Here is a 26959-nt window from a genome sequence, read left to right as displayed (position 1 = left end):
AGTTGAGTTCTTTTTGTAGAATCCTGTGTGTCCTTTTAAAACAATAGATGTGTTTCTGCTGCACTCTTAGGAGAAATAAACTGGCCAGACCGAAAGTCAAGATATTAAATAAGATCTCAGCCATCAACTATACTTTTTCTTTGTAGATTCTCCCCAATCTCTATTCACCCATCCCCAGCTGATGAGTTATGTTGAACAAGGTTAAACCAAAAGTCAATTCCTTTTCCTCAACTCTATCAAAAGTAAAGCAACAAGGGAGTAAAAAATTACTATGTATTAAACTTTTAAGGAGTCTTTCTGTTAGGCTGATGGTTGCACTTACTTCTGGATCAGGATAAACAAATTCAAGTTTCTTTTACCATGCACAAAACATTGGCTCACATTTTATGCAACAGGCCAAGAATATCCAATTGGTATTGTAATCAAACTTAAGTGTTGAAGAATAGGCTATCTCACCTCCAGAATTAATATCTACAATATTCTCCATGTATTGGACCATTGCTTCGATATCACTGTCCTGTCAACCAAAGAAGATACTCAATTAGTTGTTTCAACAAAAATACTGAAAATTGGGAACAATTCCATTTATTATTACATTGCTACAAGTAAGTTACTGAAGATCAGTAATGCAAGTTAAGAAAAAAAATATTAACATAATCAGAAGGGCTGTTCATAATGGATCTAGAACAACTCGCAGCAGTCAACTTGCCATGGCCTATTTGTCATGGGACAATGTGCCACAGGGCAAGAGTTATATTAATATTGAAGAAATGGGGGTATAGAACAATTAAAGAAAGGATGCCAAAGGAGGGACAAAAGAAATGTGAATGATAAAAATTAAAATAATGTTTAATTATTTTAAATAAATAATTAAATTGAATTGTTCAATTATCTTGTGGTGGGTTGGCCATGGTAAATTGACCGTAGCAAGATGGCTGTGACAAGTTGATCATAATGAGTTGGCCATGGCGCATTGGCTGCAGCAAGTTATCCCATTCCAGTTCCTAAGTACTCATAATTGAAAGACATGAAATTTAACATAGTTAAATTTATAACTAAATACAAATGGATTTGTAATTGACTTCTCATTGACATTGTGGCAGCAACAGCTAGAAAATAGCGGAGCCTCGCTGGGCTCCATGAAATGCAGCCAGCAACACTTGCAGGGAGATCCTATGGGGTTAGGCCACCCTGGAGGAGTGGTGAAGAAAGGAGAGGCACTTCATCGATTGCGAGGAAACCACAATTTTCTCACTGATCCAAAGAAAGCTCTCCTGAATAGGAGTGGGGAAGATGGCCATTTTGGTCTGACATAAGCTGGGACAACCAGAACGCTAAGATCTTGTGCTGGTGCAGTGTGTAGACAGAGCAGTGAAACTGGGTGAGATAACTTCTAACCTTTATCCAAAGATATAACCGAAACTAAAAATTATAAAAATAACCTTCAAATAGTAAGAAAGCGACGACTGGATTTATGGAGGAGGATTAAAGACTAAAAATTAAAAAGAAAGATTACAGTTTAAAGATTCAGACGCAAAAGAAATATTCAAAGGATGTTTCAAACTAGAGAAAGACTGGAAATAGTTGAACAATATTGTGAATAAGTGACTATTGGGAGTCACTGCTTTTCTAAACTTTATTTTTAACTCCCCTGAATGGATGACAGTCAGCTGTTTTAACTTCCTTAAATGTTGGAATTGGGGGCAGGAGAGCCATCTGCTGGAGGAAGAAGATAACTGCAATATGAGAAATTTGAAGGAAAATGCTGAAAGGAGATAAAACAAATAATAGCTGGAAACTATTTGACCTTAACTTTATCATTGCAGACCACTGGGAGACCTGGAAATATAATAGCTGCCTGAAGATGTTTGAGGCAAACTGAGCTATAAAAACTAAAACTTTATTGAACTGTTCATTGAAAGAAAAAAAAGAATAAAAGATAAGTAAAACTTTAAAATTTGGACAATTAGGAAGGAGTAAACTAGAAATTACAAAGACTGTGAGCAGTGAGCAGGCTGTGAGCAAAGCACTCCAAAGCTAGATCAAATCAACTCATCAGAGGGCAAATGGCAAAGAAGGAAGGCATGTCCTTTTTGCACAGCAGCGGCAGTCATGATCGCCCCCCATTTACCTCCTCCTTTCTTTCTCCCCTTCACCCCAGTTCTTGAAGAATGAACTTCCACTTCTCACTCTGTCATAATCCTTCACACCAAAAGGAAAGAGGTGCCACTCTTAGCTTAGTCAGAGGATCTGTGTGCACCAGCCATGCCAAAAGGTAACTGGCAAGAGGTGGATTTAACTTAATGGGGGGGGGGGGGCATATCTATATCTATGTATTTTATAATATTCAGTATCTATTTACTAATTTGGCAACTATTTTGTTTCAGTTCAGTTCATTTTTATTACTATATAGAAATCCTATATTAAAATAATACATAGAAATTGTACTGAAAATTAAAATCTCTACAGTGTTGTTTGCTGGTAGACTGGATTTTTGAATGAATTGGTAATTTACTGTGCTTTTTCTCTTTCTACACCTTCATTCAATCATCAATTAACTCTCTTGAATTCACAGAAAATGGAAAATACTTAGGCTGGCAAATAATGATATAACTAAAATAGACTTTAGTCTATTTTATTCTGAATTAAAATTCAGGTGGTTCCTTATTCAGAAATACAGAAGCAGATATAGATTTGGGGAGAAGTGTGAGTGGAGAAAATAGGTAGTTGTGTTTCAGGAATAAAGAAGGGTTTCAGTATAAAATTATTTAGAAAATAATTTGCAAAACTGTTGGATCCCAAGAGAAATAGGTACTTGTTATCCTATAGACGTTTGGACCAAATCAGCAGAGCAATGTCAAGAAATGATAAAAACTGCAATTCAAAATATCAGAAGATACAACATTGATTAGGGATTATTGCATGCCCTCTCATTTGCTTCAGGAGTCTCTCGTCTACTTCTAGCACTGAGAGAAAGTAATGTATTTGCCCAAAGCTGGGTACTATCAGTATGTTGATAAAACCTGATTACATATTTCAGCTGTAATCTAAACAGCTAATGCAGTACAAATTCAGAATCTGGATGGAAGAGAATATGCTGAAGAAAAGTTGGCTTTGGGTTTGTGGTCTAACAACTCCTGGAAAGTACCATTATTACTTTAGTACAATTGAACTCTAATCTTTAAATGTGATCTACCAACTGAGGGGCTATCTAAATATTTCTGCTCAATAAACAGGTTGCAACTGTGGCTAGGAGGATTTTTGCGCCAGACTTTTGACTTATTCATCAACAGGCTTTGGATGACCATGCTCTCAGTCTTTGATGTCCTAGTCATTCTTCCTCTGGCTTCTATAACATGCTTTGCATGGGGCTGCCCTTGAAGCAACATCTATAGTATATCTGGGTAACCATGCTGCTTTGTACTTAATATTGGTTTGCTTTTAGGTGTGATTCAAAGTGCTGGCTGTCACCTATGTAGTACTACATGGCCTCAGTTCTAATAATCTTTCATTTTGTGTAAGTTCACTATATAAGTGGTTCTTTTAATTCAGCATTTATTCGAGTGAATATACTTGTGAATATATTCTACATACTGTCTGTGACGCATTCTTTTCTTCCTGTTCACAATCTGATTCTTCACTTGTTTCTGAGCAGGAATCAAATGCATCATTATAATATTCTTCTGCAATAAGAGGATCCTCTGGGAACTCTGCAATAAAAGCAGACTTAATTTGTGAATGACAGTAAATTTTAATGCAACTTACAACCAAAACTGGGACAGACAATTCATTGTTAAGTGAGACATCATGTAATTGTGATTTGCAAGCTTCAATGCTGGCTTCCCTTTTGACTTTCCTTGTTGGAATCCTGAGTTGAAAAATTCCAGTTGGTGGTCATATAACTATGAGGTACTCTGACTCTTAAAAGATACTTTTTTCAGTAGCATCATAACTTTAAACACTTGTTTAATAAATGGACATAAGTCTAGGATTTGACTTTTGAATGAAGGTGTAGGATTATATATAGCTCTTTACAAATGGTTGTAGTCAATTATAGCTGTAGCAGAAAGCATTTCAGCTCCCAAAGTCAGGCTATCAATTTCTCCCTATTCCCTCTATTCATTGTTCCCAATCCCTGTAAAATATGTTTTTGAGGATAGCATTTAGCATGAGAAGCTGTAGAGGTAAACGGAAATCAGCTACTCTAGTTTATGTGATTATAAATGCTTAATATTGAATTCAGACCCAAATGTCTACCAAATTCAATTCCCAAAATTGTGTATTGCAAAATACACATGCAAAATATATTATATTTACTTGGTAGAAATAAATCCTTGATCTTAACACGAATCCTTTCACAAAGAAAAATTAGATAGAAAACATTGATGGGGCATTAAAGGAACATGTGCCTGGGCAAATCTAAAAGGATCTTCTCATTTTGAAGGTAAATTATTAGAGCTAAATAAATGTCTTTTAAATACAATATCATGTATTTATATTAATATATTAAATATAATATATTGGCATAGAATTTATCTTGTAGATTTTTAGTGATTATGATCAGGCAACATGCTGTTTGTTTCTGAGAGTTGCCATGCAACAAGCTTGAAATTAGTTGTTTTTCTGAAAAGAGTTTATGGAGATTATATCCTATAACTCTTGCATTCATTCCTTATACTTAGGCATATTTTTGCATTTAATAAAATCTGACACATATAATATACAATCCAGAGCAACAGTGGCCTGCTCAGTTTAGTCAAGTATTTCATTTTCATGAATCATGATCATTGGACACATCCCTATTTAAGGCATAAAAGATAAAATGAGAAAATCATAATATTGTGTGGAAGCAAAAACATAACTTTAGTACTAGACCTGTAGCATACTTGTGTTGCTGCTGAGAACTCATGGTTGCAGATGTCTGCTGTAAACTGAACCTTTCTACGTATCTTTTCCTTTGTTTTGACCTAGCAACAATTGAGTAAACAACAACTGAGAAAAAAATTCATTTTTTTCTTAAATAATGCTTTGTTGAATAACTTTCACAAATGTTAATTTTCCAAATGTTACAGCAAACTTGTTGCTGCTCAGTATAGATATATAGCCCTGTCATTACATTTCCACTTAGCAGTAAAAACCTACTACAATGTGAAAAAAACATTTGGAAGTCATTTCCTAGGAATCCACTCAAATCTATAGCTAGGCTGGGTCTGGTCAGAGTTGGTCAACCAAGCCATAGTTCTTTAAAATTAACAGACCAGCTGTTCCTCACAAGGAGAATGCAACATATGTCTCCAGTACTTTTAGAGCTTTGGGAAATGAGAGAATGGCTATTTTACTTTACCAGAAATCAGTGCCTTTGGGAGGGCAGGGCTGGAGCCACAGTGTGAAGATAGCTTTCTCGGAGCTCTGGTGAAAGTCGCTGATACCCCCACAGCCAGATGGTCCCAGCGGACCCAAAATGTCCTGGAGAGGCGGGGAGCGAAAGGAGCACATCCTTATCGATCCCAGGGACACTGCAAAGTCCCCGGTTGATCCAGGAAAGCTCCTGTAGCCCAGCAGCAGAGGGAAGCGGACATTAAGCTGCTAGGAAGCTGTGACAGCCCCAGAACAGAAGAATAGAAGAAAATGGTGTGTCAGTTTGGGTGACAATTTTTTTTTTCTGAATTAAGCTAGAGGAGTACCCTAAGGGAAAAAAACTACAAAAAAAGAAAACAGGAAAGTGGAGAGTAGCAGCAAAGTGAAACACATGCTCAGCTTTCAAAGCTTTTTTGGATTTTTTATTTCTCTTTAAAGTGATTTTTTCCCCACTTTTTGACTAACTCGACTGGATGGGATTGGATTGGACTTTAATATAATAATTTACTGAAGAATCTGAACTTTTACTTTTAAACTAAAAGTCTTTGGATTACTTTGTCTTTTTATTTTTACTTTCTGAACTCAATTGATACAGTGTAACTTAAAGATAAGTGAAAGGAAGGAAAAGCTAAGCAACACTGCAATCTAGAGGTCACAGAGATTAAAAATTTAGAATTTCAAAGAATAAACTGTTTTGGCGAAAGGTTGTTCAGAAGGAAAAGAAGATAGAAAGTGAGCACTGAAAACAGGTGCTGCTCTCATTGACTTTGTAAGCAACCGGAGAGTTGATTAGGAAAGGAACAAAGAAAGAACACTGTGACCTTGGATAATATATATGTTTTGGACTTTGGCTTTTTGCATTGTTGGATGTTACACTGAGACACTGATTGAGTTTGTGAACTAAAATTTCAAACTGTAGCCGTTTATTTCCCCTTTTTTCCCTGCCGCTGGTGTGCACTTTGGGCTTTTTTCATTTTTAATGTCTGGTTCTATTTTGAAACATTGACTTTTTTTCTTTTTCCATTTTTTAAATTAATCTTTTTGTTAATAAGAGGAGACAACTTGGCCTTTGGGGTTTTTTTTTCCTTGACTTTTTTGATTTTCTCCTCTCTTTTCTGTTTTTTCCCTCTTCTGTCTAGAAGTGGGTGGATTTATATTTTTCTTGTTGTTGCCCTTTTCTCTTACATTAGATTTTTGGATTTCACATAATTTTTCCTTTTCTTTATATATTGGAGTTTTAACTTTTCTTCTGGCTCTTGGATTTTTTACTTTCATCTGTTTGAACATAATTGGATTAAGGTAGAGAGGAACATGAAGATTTTATATTTATTTTTATTTTTCTTGGAGTTTTACCAATGGATTATAATTAATTGGCCACAATGCAAGAGATAAAAACAATGTTTCAAGCAGTACAAGACCAAGGGAAGCGTACAGATGATAGAATTGGAAAAATGGAAAAGAGGATGGGAAAGATGGAAGAAAACATACAACAAATGATAACGACATATGGTGAAAAAATGCAGATGGAAGAAAGAGGTATCAAAACAGACAAGAAAGTAGGAGAAATTGATAACAGATTGACAATGGTGGAATATGAGAAAGGAAAAGAGACGATTCCCTGGGAGATGGAAAAGGCTGATTTTTATCTAAGATTCCAAAATATTGAGGAAGAAAAAGGAGAAAATCTCACAGAAATTATGACAGAAATCTTGGCAGGACCCTTGGAGATATCCAAAGAAAAAATGAAGGATGGAATGGATGAAATATACCGAGTATATACAAGATATGCGATGAGAAACAAACTGCCCAGAGAAGTACATGTGAGATTTACTAAGAAAACAATGAGAACAGAAATATTACAGAAAGCAAGAGATGATTCACTGAAATACAAGGGAAAAGAGATTAAAGCCCTGAAGCAAATACCAAGGAAAGTGAGAGACCTAAGAAGAGAATATCAATTTCTGACAAAGATTGTAATCAAGAAAGAAGTGAATTACAGGTGGCTGATTCCCGAAGGCTTGACGTTTGTATGGCAAGAACAAAGACATAGATTAGACTCAGTTGAGAGAGCAGAATTATTATTTTTTTAATTTAAAAAAATACTTTATTAAAATTCAAGATATTAAAAAGTTTACAAAAAACAGAATATTAAAAATATTTACAAAAATTTGTATAATAGAAATTATATCGATCTTTCAATCTTTCAATATCATTTTCTTGGCAGTACACTAAATACCATATATACACATAGAATTTGACAGTTTTTAAACATATTAACTATATTAATTCACAATTCCTCATTAATGTTACTGAACAAAACTATATCATCTGTATAGGTCACTAATTTGAGTGAAAAGAAGAAAGGAATGTCATATTGACACTTAATATATGTATATATCTAAAACATATATTTGGGGTATTTATAGTCTATGTGCTGTAGTTTAATGTTCCACGGGTATGGAGGGAGGAAGGGAACACATTTTATAATTCATTATTACATATTTCTACAGTAAGTCTAAGTAATTATAAATCCTAATCTGGATGTCTATCTAAATCAGTTTCTCAATTGCTACACTTTCTCCCTCATCCTATCTGTTTGCTTGCATTCCAATTTTATTTCCCTTTTTCTTTCTTTTTAAATTCCTTCTATGACCTTTCTTTATTGTACTTTACTGTCTAACCATTGATACCAAACATTCCAAATTAAATAATACTCTGAATCCTCTTTGTCCTTTAATTTCAACGTGAGCCTATCCATCTTTGCACATTCTAAGATTTTGTGGATTATAACGTTATTAGTGGACATCTTCCAAGCCTGCGCCAATGCAGATGCCGCAATTAGTATATGTATAATCAAATATCTAATTCTAGGGGGATATTTTTCTTTAGTGATGCCCAGGAGAAATAATTCCGGCTTCCACTCCAACCTGCAATGGGTAATTTCCTCCAGCCATGTTTTTATCTTGGTCCAATATTTTTTAATTTCTGGGCATAGGCACCAGATGTGGAGGAAGGTATTCTCTTACATTTCCAGCAATTTGGGTTTAACTTGCAAGTTTGGAGGGTGCTAAATGCCATCGGTAAAGCAATTTATATAAATTTTCTTTGTTAGGCAATTCATTTTGTCATACAGGTTTTTTTTTGCCATATTTCTTCCCAAACATCCAATTCTATACTGTGTCCAAATTTTTTTGCCCAAGTTAGCATTGGTCCTTTTACAATTTCCTCCTAGATCAAAATTTAGTAAATAATTGTATAATTTTGATATCATTTTTTCTTCTGGTCCTAGCAATGATTTGTCTAAATAAGTTGTTTTTGTTTCAAATCCAAATTCTTTTAAATCTTTTTTGTATCTCATCTGTATTTGAAGGTACAACCACCAATCCATAGGTATTCCTTGTGTTTCTAGTTCTTGGGCTCTCCTAAGCCTCCCTTGATTATCCAAGATTTGATAATATTTAAGTTTTTTGCTAATGTCCATGGTATTTGGGTGAAACATGGCCTCCATGGTGGATAACCAACCTGGAATTTTGATATAGCGGTTGTTCCTGATTTCCTCCCAAGTTTTAATCAAAGAATCTCGCAAGATGTGCCTATAAAAGTAAGAATGATTCTTATTCCTGGGGTCCCATATGAAGGCATGCCACCCAATTTGCATATCATATCCTACTGTTAGAATTCTCTTATTTTCTAATTTAATTCAGTCTTTGATCCATATTAAAGAAGCTGCTTTATAATAAGTCTCCTAGATTGAGAGTCCAAAACCACCTCTGCTTTTGATATCCTGTAAATAAATTGATTTGATTCGTGCCTTTTTCCCTCCCAATTTCATAGTCATTTTGTTTGGATCTTTGAAGAATTTTTTATCTAATTTAATTGGAATAGTTTGGAACAAATATAATAATTCAGGTAAAATATTCATTTTAATTGTGGCTATTTTCCATAAGAACGAGATCTGTAATTTACCTGTAATTTCCAGGTCTTTTCCTATTTATTGTATCATTTTTATGTAGTTATCTTTTTTTTAAAGCTGAGCATCTCGCCCTTAACCCAAATGCCTAGATATTTAACTTTTTTAACAATTTGGAGACCCATTACTTCTTCTAATTCCCTTTTATCTTTTGCTGTTAGGTTCTTAGCTAGCATTTGGTTTTATCTTTATTAATTTTGAGGCCTGCCACTTTGCCGAATTTCCCTATTTTCTGTAGTAATATCAGACCAGATTCTAGTGGGTCTTCAATAACAAATGCCATATCATCGGCAAAGGCCTGTAATTTGTATTCTTCCTTTTTAATTTGTGTTCTTTTTATTTCCTTATTTAATCTAATTTTTCTCAGTAATGTTTCTAATGTTAAAATGAAAAGCAGAGGTGATAGTGGACATCCCTGCCTGACTCCTTTCATTATTTCAAATGGTTTCATCATTTCCCCATTTATTAATACATTCGCTTTCTGGATAGAATAGATCATTTCTACCATTTTCTCAAACCTTTCTCCAAATTTCATAAATTTAATCTGCTATATCATAAACTTCCAATTAACATTATCAAACGGTTTTTGTGCATCCAGGAAGACAAGGGCTACTTGGCTCCCTGGATGCATTTCATAGTATTCTAATATATTGATTATTGTTCTAGTATTATTTCTAATTTGTCTTGTCGGGAGGAATCCATTTTGATCAGAGTGTATTTTTTCTAACCTATCTGCCATATAAAAATTTTATAATCAACATTAAAAGAGATATTGGTCAATAGTTTTTGGTTTGATTAGCATCTGAACCCTCCTTTGGGATTAATGTAACATAGGCCTCCTTCCACGAATCTGGTATCCTTACTTCCAACAATATCTCATTGCAAAGTTCCAGAAATATACTTTCTATGGATTCCCCTATTTTTTTATAAAGTTCACCTGGTAAACCATGCGGGCCTGGGGTTTTATTATTTTTTTGTTTTTTAATTGCTTCCTTCAGTTCAGTTAATGTTCCCTATTCCATCTATGTTTCCTATTTCTATTGTTTCCTGACTGTACAGGTTCTCAAAGTATTCTCTCGCAATTTCTTTTTTCTTTTCTATATTGGTTTCCTCAATTCCACTCTAATCTAATACTTGTGTATGATTCTTCTCTCATTTTCTTTTTTTAATTTATAGGCAAGCCAATCTACCAGGTTTATTTGCATATTCAAAATAATTTTGTTTTGTGTATTGCAAACTCCTTACTAAGTTTTCCTGCTCTAAAATGTTCAATTTGTTTTTTTGTTAATGCCAAATTATTTCTAGTTTCTTCTTCCCCCTGGATTTTTTGTAATTTATCTTCTAATCTTTTTATCTCCCCTATTAATGTATTATGGTTTCCCCATTTTTCTTTATTTCTTTTTGCCATGTATGCTATTGTTATTCCTCTCAAGTATGCCTTTATTATATCCCATAAATTTCGCAATGAGGTATGTTGCTTCTTATTATTTTTAAAGAATAGTTCCAATTCTTCTGAGATTTTTTTGAAGATACCCATTTTCTTTTAGGATTTGTGGATTTAATGTCCATCTGCCTTTTTTTCCTTGTTTGTCCTTTCCATGTTATTTTAAGTGGATTGTGATCTGCCCAGGTATTTAGCATTTTTCCTATTTTTCCAATGTCTTTGAGTCGGTCTCCATTTACCCAGGCCATATCTATTCTTGACCAAGATTTATGCGGGTTGGAGTAGAAGGTGAATTTATTTTCTCCTGAGTTCAGTTTTCTTCCTACATCCAATAAGTTCAATTCTTCCGACATTTCAAAAACGGTTTATGGTAGTGTGTTTTTCTTTTTGCACTTTTGTTCACTGTCATAATCTTTTCGAATGTTTGCAACTGCATTATAATCTCCAATTATACATACATTCTGATTTCTAGTTCAATAAGTTTGCTATGTATGGCTTTACAGAACTTGCTTTGATTTTTATTAGGCGCATATATCCCTACCAATAGAATGCTTTTGATTTCTATAGATACTTCCACCATCAATATCCTCTCTCTCATGTCATTATATATTAACTCTGAAATTATTTCTTCCTTAATATATATTGCTACCCCTCTTTTTTTTTCCTCTACTAATGTTGTATATAATCTTCCTAACTTTTTATTTTGTAAATATTGTTCATCTTGTTTCTTAATGTGCACTTGTTGCAGGCACACTATATCAGTCTTCTGTTTCTCTAGTTTAGATAATATCCTTCTTCTTTTTGTTGGTATGTTCAGTCCATTCATGTTAATCAACAAAAGTTTCAGTCCCCATTCCATTTTTATGTCTTGTTCCAGTTTCGGTCTTCTATTTACTCTCATTTCTTCTTTGACTTCTGGTTCTAACTCCTTCTTCTTCTTGATCTACTGTCCCCTCGCTGTTTCTTTCCTTTGGTCCTTCTCTTTATTCTCTTTCTGAAGTTCTTCTTGGCTTGGTGTATCCAATTCTTCTCTACTACTACTCTTCTTTGGGTCCAACTAGCTGCTTGTAGAAGTCTTCAGCTTTCCCCAGATTGACAATTTTTATTTTTTTATCATTCCATATAATCAACATACCTTCTGGGATAATCCATCAAAATAAAATATTCTTTTTATTTAGTTGATTGGCCAAAAATTGGTAATCTTTCTGCTGTTCGCGTACTCTCCTAGGTATCTATTTTAATACGATTATTTCTTTTCCCTTGTACATCATCTGGCGTAGCTGGTATATACCCTATAGATGTCATCAATCTTATTTATTATCTCTTGTCTATCTCTTTGTAGGGTATCAGCCATCAATTCAGCCATCAGGATTGTTAGGTCTTCCTCTTTTGATTCTACCGCATTTTGAAATCTTAAGAAAAATGAAGCTCGATTCATTTCGAGATTGCTGAGGGGCTCTTCCATTTCTTTATTGTGTCCTGCAATCTTCTGATCCATTGCCTCTAGTTTCTTCTCCGTCTGTTCCATTTGCAATTCAATTGTTTTTATCCTCTCCTCATTTTTCTTGATTGTTTCTTGGATGGACCCCATTTTATCATTTAGATTATGAATTTCTACTTTCATTTCTCCCATCTCCAATTTTAGTTCCACTTTCATCACTTCCATGTCAAATTTGATCTCCACATGGTTCTTTGACATCATTTCTTGTAGTTTAATCATTGTTTTCTGTATTGTCAGTAGAGTGGTTTGCACCATCTGCATACTAAGTGTGGTATTTGATTTCTCCGGGGCCAGCATTCCTTCAATTGTTCGCTGGTTAGATGTAGCTGGGCTAGATATCAATACCAACAATGTAGGCTTTTTCCAAGTCTTGGTAGTTGTAACGCTAGTCATCTCCCTAATAATCTTATGCTGTTCTCCTATAATCTTATAGATATTTTCCCAGATTACCATCCGAGTTGTTTAGTCTTTATGGGGATTTTCCCTCAATTTAATAGTCTATAAAATAGTTAATAAATCTAAAAAGTCGATCCTATAAAAATAAAGGTATCAGTTAATAATTAGTTATTTGTTAGTAATTAATGCTATTAATACTTACTAATTTATCAATATGTTAAGTAGAAAAGTCAATTACTTAAAGTCTTAAATACAGCCTAGTATGATAACTATAATACTAAATTAATAATAAATACTATAATGACAATTAATACATAAAGCTTATCAATTATTAACAATATTATCAATACTTTCATGTGCTATAACAATATATCTTATACTATAATTATAAATAATTAACTCAAGTATTTCAAGTATATAAGTCAATCTAATCTTTACTATTTAATTATATACAGTTTTTTAAAATATCTTCTATTAATGCTCTATACAATTCTATAAAATTCTGTGCAAATGTTTATATGTGTGTGTGTGTGTGTGTGTGTAAAAGTTATATAAATAATATTACTAAGAAAAAAAGTGGCTATTATCTTAAATTTCTTAAATTTCATATTGATATTTTATATATATATATGGTATTCAGCTTCATTCGGGTATTTTCCCACGTCATTGTAGTTGTGCTTTTAAAGTTGTAGCAATGTTTCGGCAGAATCTCATCTGCCATCATCAGGCTTCTGTATTGTTTACACACACACACACACACACACACACACACGTATATATCAGGTGTCTCAAACTCAATTTACCTGGGGGCCGCTGGAGGCAGAATCTGGGTGAGGCTGGGCCGCATAATGGATTCCACAAAAAACGTTGTTAAAAAAATATCCTCAAATGTCATCAACAGTTAATGATTTCTCCAATAAATGAACTGTCCTGAACACATGAATGGAACATTGAATGAAGATCATGAACAGTTCCTCAGAACATGGCTTCTCCAGCTTACTCCTTGCTGCCAGAGACTTGACAATGCTTCCTCTCACATATCTGAGCCACATTTGGCTTGAGAGAGGAGGCACTTGAGACCCTCAGTATGGCTTGAAGATGATCATCAGTAAGTCTGGACCTGTACTTGGACTTGTTAAAGTTCAGGGTGGAGAAGAAGTTTTCGCACAAATATGTGCTCCCAAAAAGGCACATGGTCGGCTTGAACATTCAGGAAAGCTCAGGGAAGTTGGGGGGCAATTCTCTCATGCTTGTCTGCTTTTCCATTCACCTCCCTAAATTTGGCCTTGAGGTCAGAGTTGCATTGCAGGTCAATAAGCTCCATTTGAAGCACAGGAGGGGCATCTTGCACATCAAAGGTGAAGGGGTCTGCAAAAATTTGAAAAATGGCTCTGTGAGTCTTGAAGTCTGCAAATCTGTGATCAAATTCCTTCTGTAGCTTCAAAATAGCATCAACATACTTCTCACCACTGAATGGTGTGCCTGCATCCACAAGTGCCTTGCATGCTGGGAAATGGCAAAGGTTTGTCTGAGAGAGCTGGGCTTTCCATAACACAAGTTTTGTGGAGAATGCTCTCACGTTGTCATAGGCAGCACTGACAAGCTGCCCCTGGCCTTGTAACTTCTTGTTCAGTACATTCAGCTCATGTGTGATGTCGACAAGAAAAGCTAAATCCATGAGCCGTTTCTGATCATTCAACTCGGGAACAGCCATCCCATCCTTCTCCATGAAGGCTTTCATTTCTTCTCTCGGTTCAAAAAATCTTTTCAAGATATTTCCCCTGCTGAGCCAATGTACCTCGGTGAAATAGAGCACATCTTCATATTCTGATTCCATTTCCTCTAAAAAAGCACGGAACCTCCTGTGCTTTAAGCTCCTGGATCTGATGTGGTTGATGCATTTCACAACAATAGACACCACGTTGTCACACTTCAGGCATTTGCTGCAAAGGGCCTGCTGCTGGATAATGCAGTGCAGAGCAATAGCCTCTTCTACACCCTCCTCCTCAAGTTTTCTCTGAACAACTGTCACCAGTCCATTTTTCCTCCGCATCATTGATGGAGCTCCGTCAGTTGTTATTCCAACAAACCTATTCCATGGCAAACCGGCATTCTCAATGGCATCACACAGCTGGTGAAATATCTCATGAGTGGTGGTCTGGCCATACATTGGAATTACTCTGAGCAACTCCTCTGTCACTTCAAAATTGTGATCAACACCACGGACATAAATTGTGAGTTGAGCAGTGTCAGTTATGTCTGTGCTCTCATCAAGAGCAACTGAATATGCATCAAAACATCTGGCTTTCTCACATAGTTGATGATAAATGACAGGTCAGAAATGCGCTCTGCCACTGTGTTAGCAGAAAGGCTGACGTTGCTGAATTGACTTTTCTTTTCCGGACAAACTATACTTGCAGCCTGTAATATGCATTTTTTTACAAACTCGCCCTCTGTGAATGGTTTTCCAGCCTTAGCAATCATCTCACTAACGATATAGCTAGCTTCGTCTGCTGCAGCATTCTCTTTGGTTGCTTTCTTGAAGAAATCTTGTTGCCTCACTAGACATATTTTAAGGCTGGCAACCCGGTTGGCTCTCTCATCCCTCTGATATTTTGCACATTCCTCAGCATGTTTGGTTGAATAATGACATTTTAGGTTGTATTCCTTGTGCACTGCAACTTTTTCAGCGCAAATAAGGCATGTCAGGATGCCCCTGTGCTCAACAAAGAAATACTGTGTCTCCCACCTTTGCTGAAATTGTCTGTGCTCGTCACCTATCTTTCTCTTCACTGCAGGCTTTGACAAAGACATGATGAGGGTGTGACAAAATTTCGTTTATTCCACTTGGCGTCGTTCTTGTTCCACATTTCATAGAAGTGTTTAGCCAGCTAGCGACGCATGGAGAACTTCTCGATGCGTGATGTCATTTCCGCTTCTACTTGTCACAACAGCGCGGCGGATGACGAACAGCCCGGTAGCAGGCGCCTTTCTCTGCATTTGATCGTGGCATTTGTTGATGGTAGAAAGCACCGGAATGGCGACCACAAAAAAAGGCGACTGCTACCAGACTGTTCGTCATCCGCCACACTGTTGTTACAAGCATAGTGTGCATGAAGTTGGTGTAGCTTAGCCTAGCATCGAATGTCAGCCACGACGAGGAATGGCGGGCAGGACTTCCTTCAGAGGTCCATTCCCCCTGTGGGCCACACTAATATTATACTTTCATATCACAGTGGGGGTCACAGGATATCGTCCTGTGGGCCGCAATAGGCCTGTGGGGCGCAAGAATGAGACCTCTGATATATATACACTGCTCAAAAAAAATAAAGGGAACACAAAAATAAGACATCCTAGATCTGAATGAATGAAATATTCTTATTAAATCCTTTGTTCATTACATAGTTGAATGTGCTGACAACAAAAATCACACAAAAATTATCAATGGAAATCAAATTTAGCAACCCATGGAGGTCTGGATTTGGAGTTACACTCAAAATTAAAGTGGAAAAAAACACTACAAGCTGATCCAACTTTGATGTTATGTCCTTAAAGCAAGTCAAAATAGGCTCAGTAGTGCGTGTGGCCTCCACGTGCCTTTATGACCTCCCTACAATGCCTGGGCATGTTCCTGATGAGGTGGCAGATGGTCTCCTGAGGGATCTCCTCCCACACCTGGACTAAAGCATCCCCCAAACTCCTGGACAGTCTGTGGTGCAACATGGCATTGGTGGATGGAGTGAGACATGATGTCCCAGATGTGCTCAATTGGATTCCGGTCTGGGGAATGGATGGGCCAGTCCATAGCATCAATGCCTTCATCTTGCAGGAATTGCTGACACATTCCAGCCACATCAGGTCTAGCATTGTCATGCATTAGGAGGAACCCAGGGCCAACCACACCAGCATATGGTCTCACAAGGTCTGAGGATCTCATCTCGGTACTTAATGGCAGTCAGGCTACCTCTGGTGAGCACATGGAGGGCTGTGTGGCTCCCTAAAGAAATGCCACCCCACACCATTACTGACCCACTGCCAAACCGGTCATGCTGGAGGATGTTGCAGGCAGCAGAACGTTCCGCATGGCATCTCCAGACCCTGTCACATGTCCTCAGTGTGAACCTGCTTTCATCTGTGAAGAGCAGAGGGCGCCAGTGGTGAATTTGCCAATCTTGGTGTTCTCTGTCAAATGCCAATGTCCTGCACGATGTTGGGCTGTAAGCACAACCCCCACCTGTGGATGTTGGGCCCTCATACCATCCTCATGGAGTCTGTTTCTGGCTGTTTGAGCAGCCACATGCACATTTGTGGCCCGCTGGAGGTCATTTTGCAGGGCTCTGGCAGTGCTCTTCCTGTCCCTCCTTGCACAAAGGTGGAGGTAGTGGTTCTGGGTTGTTGCTCTCCCACGGCCTCCTCCATGTCTCCTGATGTACTGGCCTGTCTCCTGGTAGCACCTCCATGCTCTGGACACTAGGCTGATAGACACAGCAAATCTTCTAGACACAGCTCGCATTGATGTGCCATCCTGGATGAGCTGCACTCCCTGAGCCACTTGTGTGGATTGTAGACTCCGTCTCATGCTACACTAGAGTGAAAGCACTGCCAGCATTCAAAAGCGACCAAGCCATCAGCCAGAAAGCATAGGAACTGAGAAGTGGTCTGTGGTCACCACCTGCAGAACCACTCCTTTATTGGGGAAGTCTTGCTAACTGCCTATGCTTTCCACCTGTTGTCTATTCCATTTGCACAACAGCATGTGAAATTGATTGTCAATCAGTGTTGCTACCTAAGTGGACAGTTTGATTTCACAGAAGTGTGATTGACTTGGAGTTACATTGTGTTGTTTAAGTGTTCCCTTTATTTTTTTGAGCAGTTGTATATACGTTAAATTTAATCATCAATAATAATGTATTGATAGAGGAAAGTAGTTATTGTAATTATAAGTAGAAACAAAAATTTGATATAAATAATAATTTAATCTAGAAGTGTAAATTCATATGTGCATGTTCTCTATTGATCATCACTTGTCAGGCTTGTTTCCATTTTCAGTTCTTCAGTCTCCTTCTCTCTCACAATGGCGGTCTCCTGCAATCAAGTCATTCATCCAGACTGTTTCTCCACACACATCAATTTAGTTCTTTCACAGTCGGATTTACACAATCACAGTCACAAGACAGTTTTTTCACATAAAAGCTTCCTTCTCACCTCTTCTTCTCGTCAAGTCTTATTTTTCCGCCTTTGATCACTCCTCTCTTAAGTTGCCATTCTGCTCCCAGAGCTGGAGCGTTTAAAAAAAGACAAGCCACTGCTGCCTTCTCTTCACACTCACCCCTTCCACTCTGGAGTTTTCTTGATTTAGGCTGCTTTCAACCCAGTTCCACAACCAATTTCCAGACTCTATTGCATCGATAACTCGCCTGTGCTACTGTACTACCATCTCTTTTCCTTCCTTATTCCTTAAATAAAAAATATAAATGGACTAAATTCGGCTATTCAAAGGAAAAAGACATTCCATAAACTAGAAAAATTGAAGATGGACATAATTTCTTTACAAGAAGTGTATATCAAAAAACAGCATGCATATCTGTTGAACTGTCCTAGAATTGGAAACTTATATACATCATTGGCACAATAAAATAAGGGAGGAGTTGCCCTATACATTAAAAACACAAATGAATTTATACAGATGAAGAAGGAAAAATACTGATGGTTGAAATAACAGATAACAACTTAAAGATGCTTTTAATAGCAATATATGCACCAAATAACAAACAAGATGAATTTTATAAGAAATTACATAATAAAATAATTGAATCGGAATACAATAAAATATGTATTCTTGCAGACTTCAATGCAATTGTAGACACAGAACTAGACTATAAAATGCAGAAAACTAACAAAAAAAAAAATAGAAGTACACTACTGAAATCCTTTTTCAAGATGGTGGAGGAATTAAGTATTAAAGATACAAGGAGAGAATTGAATAACAAAAATAGACAATATACATTTTATTCTAACAGACATTTATCATGGTTAAGAATATATATGATTTGGATGTCATCAGATTTAATTTCAAACATACATGAAGTTAATATTGAAACAAGTACATGGGCAGACCATAATCCAATATGGGTCAAATGGAAGGGACAGAAGAAAAGGTCAAGACGGACTTTGAATAATTCAATTTTGAAGGAAAAATGATTTATTAATAACATGGGGAAAGAATTTATTTTTTTTCTTCAAAAAAAATAAACCAGAGGCAAATACACTCAGGGTATGAAAAAGATACTAAGATGTCTGGGTTATATAAGAAACTGACTGAATTAGACAAAATCCTAACAGGGACCGAAGAGAAGATGATCAAAAAACTATAAGATTATTTATTAGGAGTGAAATTAGAGGAAAAGCAAGTTAAAGAAACAATGGTTGCATGGGGGGAAAATTTTGGATATGGGATAGACTTAGACAAATGGCAGATACTATGGCCTAGAAACTACAAGTTAACTATGTCAACGGCCTACAAAGAAAACTTGTATAAAATGTTTCATAGGTGGCACTTAACCCCAGTGAGAATAGCCAAGATGTTTAAAGATAAATTGACGAAATGCTCGAAATATCATCAAATACCTGGATCATACTACCATATGTGGTAGACATGCATTGACGCTAAAAAATATTGGACTAGAATACACATGTAGTTGGAAAAAAGGATAAGACAACACATAGATTTAAAATAAGAGATATTTTTATTGGGAATGTTGCCTGAAGGTTATAGTAGAGAGACAACATAGGCCAAGAACACAGAACACAGGCCAAGATTTCAACCCCATGCTGGAACTACCTACCAAGGAACCTGAAATCCCCTCCCTTAAGGAGTGGATTAATAACTTGCAAGCCATGTGGCCAGTGGTAAGATTAGCTTTACAGGAAGCAAGAGCAGCTTTGAAAGTTCAAGCAGACAAAAAGTGCTGTGACCCTAAATTTTTCAAGATTGGGGCCCATGTATATTTGTCCACAAAATTCTTAAAATCATTACAACCCTCTAAGAAACTGGGGCCAAAATTCATTGGGCCATTCTCCATCTCCAAAAGTATTAATCCCGTTACGGTAGAGCTTCTACTTCCCAAAATACTTAGGTACAGTATTTCATTGTAGCTTGCTCAAACCGTGTATCTGCCATTCTTCATGGAAGAAGAAGGGGAGGAAGTTGGAATAAGAAATCCTTTTTGATGCAACCTGGATATATTAAATCTTATATTGAAATTGTATAACCCGTGATATACTATGGAGGGGCAGAGACCAGATGCCTGGAACCCAGTCACTTTTGAAAGAGACAATCTCAGGATGAAGAGATCATAAAAATTCCTGCTGGGAGATGTCTCCTGGGAACCGCAAAAAAGATAGTTTTCAGGAGAGTGGGGGAATAAACATGTTGGCTCTTTGTTTTACTAAATACATATCAAGAGAAGGGGAGGGGTCTTAAACTCCCTTATCTATCCCTGTATGCCTGAGGCATGTTAGATGCTGCTTTTAATCCCTACATGAATTGTCTCATCTCAATAAAGGATTCCTTTTGATGCGTTTGGTTTTCAGAATTCTTGTTGATTGAATGGGAAAAGTTCTGTAGCCTGACATCAATTTTCTCTAAAATGTTTAAAATGTAGCTTCAAATTTAGTCCAGAAAATTAGAAGTTTTGGTGATGATTGTGCAAAAAAAAATTTCTAAATGAAGTTTAAGTAGAAACCTGGAACAATTAAAGATAACAGCACAGAGTCTTCTGTCCCGCTCTTCCTTCTTCTTTTCTTTCTCTCTCTCTTTCTCCCCCTTCCTCTTTCCTTCTTTCTCTCCCTTCCTCTTTCTTTCTTTCTCTTTCTTTCTTTCTCTTTCTCCTCTTTCTTTCTTTCTCTTTCTTTCTTTCTTTCTTTCTTTCTTTCTTTCTTTCTTTCTTTCTTTCTTTCTTTCTTTTTTCATCTTTATTTCTTTTTTTCCTTTCCTCTTTCTTTCTTGTTCTTTCTTCCTTTCTTGCTCTTTCCTTCTGGCCCCTCCTCCCTCCCTTTCCTTCCTTGACTCACTCACACACACACACACACACCTTTTCTGGGAAGAACTTCTTGGGCAAACTCCAGAGCAGCAAGCAGCGTGACAATGAAGAAAGCAGCAGCCCCAGAACATCCATCCGCCCTCCCTTTCAAAGCACATGGGCAGTGGCAGGGGCGGCAGGTGGGGGTGCCCTGAAAGGCAGGGAGAAAGCGAACTGAAAGCCTTTCTGTTAGCTTTCTCTGCTGTGCTGGGGCTGGGGCTGGGGCTGAGGGGGTGGCGGCAGTGAGTGGGGGTGCCCCGAAAGGGAGGCTGGGAACTTCTGGGGCTGCTTCCCATAGCTGCGGCTGCCGCTGTCCCCCCGCCCTCTGGATTGGCCCGGAGAACCGGTTCGGGGGCATGGCCAGACAGAAGGCGCTACCAGTTCTGCGACCCATGCCAAATTCTTGCTACTGGGTCGCCAGAACTGGTGCGAACTGGCTGAATACCACCTCTGATGCAACTATTGTAATATAATTTACAAATTTTGTAATTCTTATAAACTTGAAGAGTTGACAGAAGTAATATACTGCAATATATTTATTAGTATAGTAAATTTTGTCTAGCATAATCAGTGAAATATACAACAATAACCAAACAAGAAAGTAACTGGTGACTGACAAAGGTAAGAAATTAAAAACTTGGGGAAAAAATTAAAACATTGACTTGGCAGAACTCTAAAGAAAAAAATCTAAAGGAAACAAGGACAAGTATGAATTGTAATAATGTAATAATGGATGGAACTATATTCAGAAGCCCTGTGCCAGAAGCAATTGCATATATTTCAAATTTTGACCTGCTATGAATCATGATATTATATATAAGTCTTATAGGATGCTATTTCAGCAAACTTGGTGGAAAGGAAAAAATATTAAATATTGGAATATAATATAGTGTTATGCTACAATGCCTGTCTGTCAGCCAGATCTCCAGCTTGGGTTTTCCTTTGATGTATGCTTGCTATCAGCTGCCATAGTAATGGGGGGAGAGGTGTGGCATTTGGGTTTGGGATGTGAGTTGGTGAAGCGAAGTGAACTAAAAGGGAGGTTTGCTCTCAAGTATTACTGCACTGCTGAGTGAATTTTTTTACACCCAGTGAAGGTCAACTGTCCTAGAACTACAGATGGATGAAAAATACCTGAAGATGTGCTTCACATGACATTATGCAAAACGTGGATTGGATATTCAGGCTAGATCCCTGGGGGGAGGGATTTGGGGAAACTTTCAACTTGTAACTTTCATGCCTTTTGAATCAGATCTTGCTTTGCTTTTGCTGTTATCATTTCAAACTCAGTAAAAGTGCCTCTTCACTACTACAATGAAGTTGGGGGCTTTCTTTCTTGGGTTTTGAATGAACACTGACACTGTCTAGGAAAAGCATTTTTTAAAACATGGAATTGCTTCTTGAAGCAGATTAGGCTTCTATAAAATTAAGATATCATGATATTTGCTTTCAGTGATATATTTAAAAGAAGACTATAGATTTTAAATCAAAAATAGATAAGCTACAAGTCTTGCAGAATCTTCTTCATAGCTTAATATAAACTTGCTGCAAGAAAGATACTTAGAAATAAATAATTCTAAACTCATGAAGTTGATTATTAGAAGAAAATCCACCTACATTCCACATAGAAATCTACTCAGCTATCATAGACTCACTTCATTTTTTTTAACATTAGGTGAAGAAGTGAGTGTGAGATAGAACAATGAAATTTACTGCCATAGTGTTAAACTATTAGAAATAAGAAATGCTCATTGATGTACTGAAAGATACACAATGGATCTAGACCTACTTTCTGCCTATCAATGCTGGGAGTCTATAAGAGGATCAAATGCCATAGTTTTATCACCTACCTTCTCCACAAACCAAAAATGTTCTAATTTCTAGAAGTCTGTTCCAATCAACTTGCTGTCACAGTGTAAACAGTCAATGATATGCCGCTTTGGAAATTTTTGTGCATATGAGTAATTGAATGGGTTAATTGCCACATGTAGACAATGTTGATATCATATAATACTATATGTTGATTGCAAAATTCAGATGATCAATAAACAGCAAGAGAGTTGCACATGGTGAATTATAGTAAGAAGTGATAAGGGTGAATTTTGCTTTGCCTACAAAGTACAGTAAAGTATAGTAAAAGTACAGTAGTAAAAAGGAACTGTTTGGAATTACTGCAAATTACTTATTTATTGAGACTCTCTTCTAAATATTAGCTTCTACTTGTTTTTGCAGCTGTTGTTGCTGCTACGATTTTTGCCCAGGACTCTTAGATAACTGGCCATGTATTAATATTAATATATGTATACCATTATATAAATTAGCATGTTCTGGTTTTGACTGTTTGAAATCTGGTGACCTGACTTCTGGTTGCGTTTGAGGACAGACTGAAGACCGTGATCGTGCGCGGCTTCGATCCATGTTGTACCTGTTAGAGGGCTCCAAATGGGGCTAGAACCACCTTGAAGGGGTGGGGAAGAAGGGGGAGACCACCTGCCAGGTCAAGGGGAGCTGCATCTCCCCTCCTTGACCAGGTAAACTTCCCCCGAAGTCGGGCTGCAACAGTGGTTAAATATGGCCAACCTGAAGAAGGAGAGCTACTCGGGACAAAGATCATGCAGGAGCTGTGAAGAAGCGGATAGAGACCAGGCAAATTAAGTGCAATATCTGAATACAAGGTACCCCGGATTTAAAACTTTAAAGAGACTTTTTAAAAAAAGACTGGAAAAGCGGCGACCAGAGGGAATGAAAAAAAAGGAAATAAGTGAAAATGCTTTGAATAGTAAAAGAAGTAAATTGAAAGAGGGAAACATCTGTGTAAATTGGATTCTGCTAAATTATACAATTGGCATTAAATAGGCATACTTAAAAGTTTAACTTGAATGTGCCAAAAGGAAAAAATATACAATGATTGGACTTACTGGATTTTTCAAATTTAAAAGCCCTAAAAGGGAAAGGAAAGTTGAAAAGAAAAGATGGAATTTGGACATAACAGGTAAAGGAAAACTTTCAATGCCTTTTTAAAAAGTGTTTGGTTCTATAAAGACTGGAACTTGATACAAAGTAAGAGGATCTTTGAAACAATAAGATAGAAACAATGAAAAGTGAATTTACTGAACTATGAAGGAAGAAGAAAGAAATCTGAATCCTGGGAATACCAGGTGACTTTGAGGAAAATTTAAAACTCAGCAGAAGGAATTTAACAACAAAAATATATGAACATTTGACTATTTTGACCCTGGAAACTCGAAATAAGATTTAGCAGAAGTGGATGGTTAGAAGCTGGATTAAATTAACTACTGGATAACTGGACTGGATTTAAATATTGAAGAAAGAGGTAAAATTAACAGAGGTGCACAAAAATGGCAGAATACTGTCTGGAAATAAAATCGGACTTAAGAAGTATAAGAGAAATGATATGGGGAAAAGTGGAATTGTGCAGTATAGTTTTGCAAATGCTAGAAATGGCATCACTGGAGAACAAAGACAGACAAGGAGAAGGGGAGAAGTTGATTAAAGAGGCCAGCCTTAATGAACAAACAACACAACGAATGTTGAAACAGGGGGAAAAACATGGAAATTAAAACCTGGAGGTTTGAGGGGACAATTGAAGAGGTAATTGTTATGAAAGTCAAATGAAGAAAAAGGAAACAGCAGAAAGGGGAATTACTGGGGAAAGTTCAAAAGAGGGAGGGGGATAAAAATGGAGTCAGAAATGGCGGGGAAAAATAAATAAAAAATAAAGGAAAAGAGGAATAAGGGAAAGGACCAAAAAAGAAGGGGATATAGAAAGCCAAAAAAATGAAAAGAAGCTATATGGCTAGAAGACCTAGAGATAATGGGTAAATTGAGAATAAGAAAAGAGATTCTACAAGGTAATATATAAAGAGGTATAAGAGTATAGATTGTAAAAAAATGGAATGATTGGAACTGATGTTTTTTATTTTTTTATTTGATTATTTTTTTAGAATTACTGTTAAATTAACTGGGATACATGTAAAGATGGGATTATAATAAGAACGTTAATTACATCAAATGAAATTAAAAATATAGTTAAAATGAACTGAGAATTGAACTAAAAAGACAAATATCAGTTCCTTTATTTAGCTGAAAAGATTAATGTACTAAAAAAATGCTTTAGAATAAAGAAAAGAATATCATGTGGAATCTAACCTAAAATGTATATGTGATATGTAGTATTTAGGTGATAACTAAAAATTATATTATATTAATTATATTATGGTAATATAATATAATTAATTATATAATTATAATAATATTATGGTAATTTTTATTATGAGTTAAAGGGGAGTAAATTGAATGATGTATAAGACAAAAAGGTGGTGCACTCAAATGGGTAATTAAGGAGGAATTGTTTGGAATTATTAATATTAAGATGGAATTTATTGAATAATGAAATAAGAATATGTGATGAAATTGCAAATATGAGATAAAAGTATAAGAATATAGTGAATATAGAGTAAGAAATAAAGAATTTTAAGATATTATATAAAGATAAGTATAATTAAAGAAAAACAGAATAAGTTATGAATTAAAATTGGATAAAATAAAAGCAAAAAATATAAGAATATTTTTGAAAGTTTATAGAAAATGGAAAATGCAATGTTAAGAAACTGAATATGTGAGATAGATATGTAATTATGGTCATGTTTGTATGGACATGTAAAAACCTGGAATCACACTGTTTACTAAAAGAGATGTAAAAGATAAAAAAAATAAAAACATTTGGAAAAAAAAGGAGAAATAAATCTGGTTACCTTAGGTGAGGCACGTAAGTAGGAGCCAATATAATTGTCAATGGGTTGAATATTAATGTAGTTTATTCTATTTGGATGCACTCTAAGTCTTTTCAGTTCAATAATGCTGTCTATCAGACCTAGGTGTAAGGCTTCTCTGTTATGGGATAGCTCTTCTAGAATATCATTTCCTAGAGATACATATGGCACCCTATAGCATAGGGAACTAAGATGGATATTCAGTTGATGTGGATTGTTTTGGTTATACAGTATATTTTTTCCATACATGCATGATGCCTAGATTCATCTAGAGCTTATGGTCCCTACATTTAAATAAATACATATTTTAAAAAGGATGCCAGGCATGCATTCTCAGTTATAGTACAGAACCAAATCCTTAACTTAAATCTATTACCATTATTGGGAAACTACATTTATTTATTTATTTTCATTGTACTTGAAATCAATGACACTTGGTAAAAGGTAATTTATCTAATGTAATATCTAATTATTAACTGCTATGGCATAAGCTCTAGTTTTATTCAATATGTGTATATGTACATACGTACATAAGTAAAATGACTTTAAATTCATCAATTGGCTACATGTATATGCACATTTTAATTCAAATATAAATACAGAAATCGACTATTTGTATTTCTTTGCACAGATTCATAGTGCTGTTTTGAATATTCCTCTCATATTTACTGTGCTTTTTAAACTGCGAAATAAAAAACAACCCTAAGCAAAATGAAAGAGCATGTAGTTTTACATTTTCAAAGACCATTTTGTCAATGACAAAGTTTTTATTTTTTGTTGAAATTTTTTTTTAAAGTTATTTTAAGGTATTAAATTGTTACAGATTTTTATTTTAATTTACCTTCGTTTATCTCTAAAAACATTACCTATAAGCACAATGATGATACACTTGCCCTCCTTATTTCATATCTACTGAAACATACTGGTAGGTGTGATATGATCATTCTAAAATTAACAGATTCAACATCTTAATATCAGGGGAACATTGGGTGGGTTTTTTTAAAAGTAGTCAATTAATATGCAAGAAGGTGAACAAAACCATGTTAAATCTTTTCTCTATCTTAAATCTTGCTCAAGTATAGAGCAGTCTCTTTCATATATGTTCTCAGAGGGACAATTAGCTGCTGAGTTTTCCTCTTCTATCTATCTTGGAAGTTCACTGAATATTTTAAAAGAATGTCTAAATAGCATTTAATCTGTCTTATTAGAACTACTGCTAGCTGGGATAGGATTTATTGTATACTCTTTTAGGGAAGGAACTAAAGACTCGCTCATAAGGGAGAAAAAGGTTACACGGAACAAATTGGATATAATGAGTAAAAACCTTAAATTTACTAAGGATATTTCCCCCCACACCACGATGCCAAATTAATGTCTTTTAATCTAACAGAAGGCTTGAACAGCCATAGAAAATTC

General features: G+C 35.9%; 1 protein-coding gene across 4 annotated transcripts in view; it reads right to left on the bottom strand.

Annotated features, from left to right (window-relative positions):
• Positions 1-26959, bottom strand: part of NEK11 (NIMA related kinase 11) — a 249474-nt gene that overhangs the window by 52599 nt on the left and 169916 nt on the right. For 3 of the 4 annotated variants that reach the window (XM_087916703.1, XM_087916701.1, XM_087916702.1), the window contains 2 exons: positions 3595-3710; positions 457-517 (listed from right to left, as the gene is read on the bottom strand). In XM_087916703.1, coding sequence (XP_087772829.1) covers positions 457-517; positions 3595-3710 — 177 coding nt within the window. The remainder of the gene's footprint in view (positions 1-456; positions 518-3594; positions 3711-26959) is intronic. The other variant, XM_087916704.1, reaches the window with a different exon arrangement.

This window comes from Pseudonaja textilis, chromosome Z (assembly GCF_049901715.1).
Source record: "Pseudonaja textilis isolate UNSWEBS1 chromosome Z, rPseTex1.2, whole genome shotgun sequence".
Lineage (NCBI taxonomy): Eukaryota > Metazoa > Chordata > Lepidosauria > Squamata > Elapidae > Pseudonaja > Pseudonaja textilis.
Note: the sequence above shows the minus strand (reverse complement) of the source record. Positions and strands in the feature narration are given on the sequence as shown.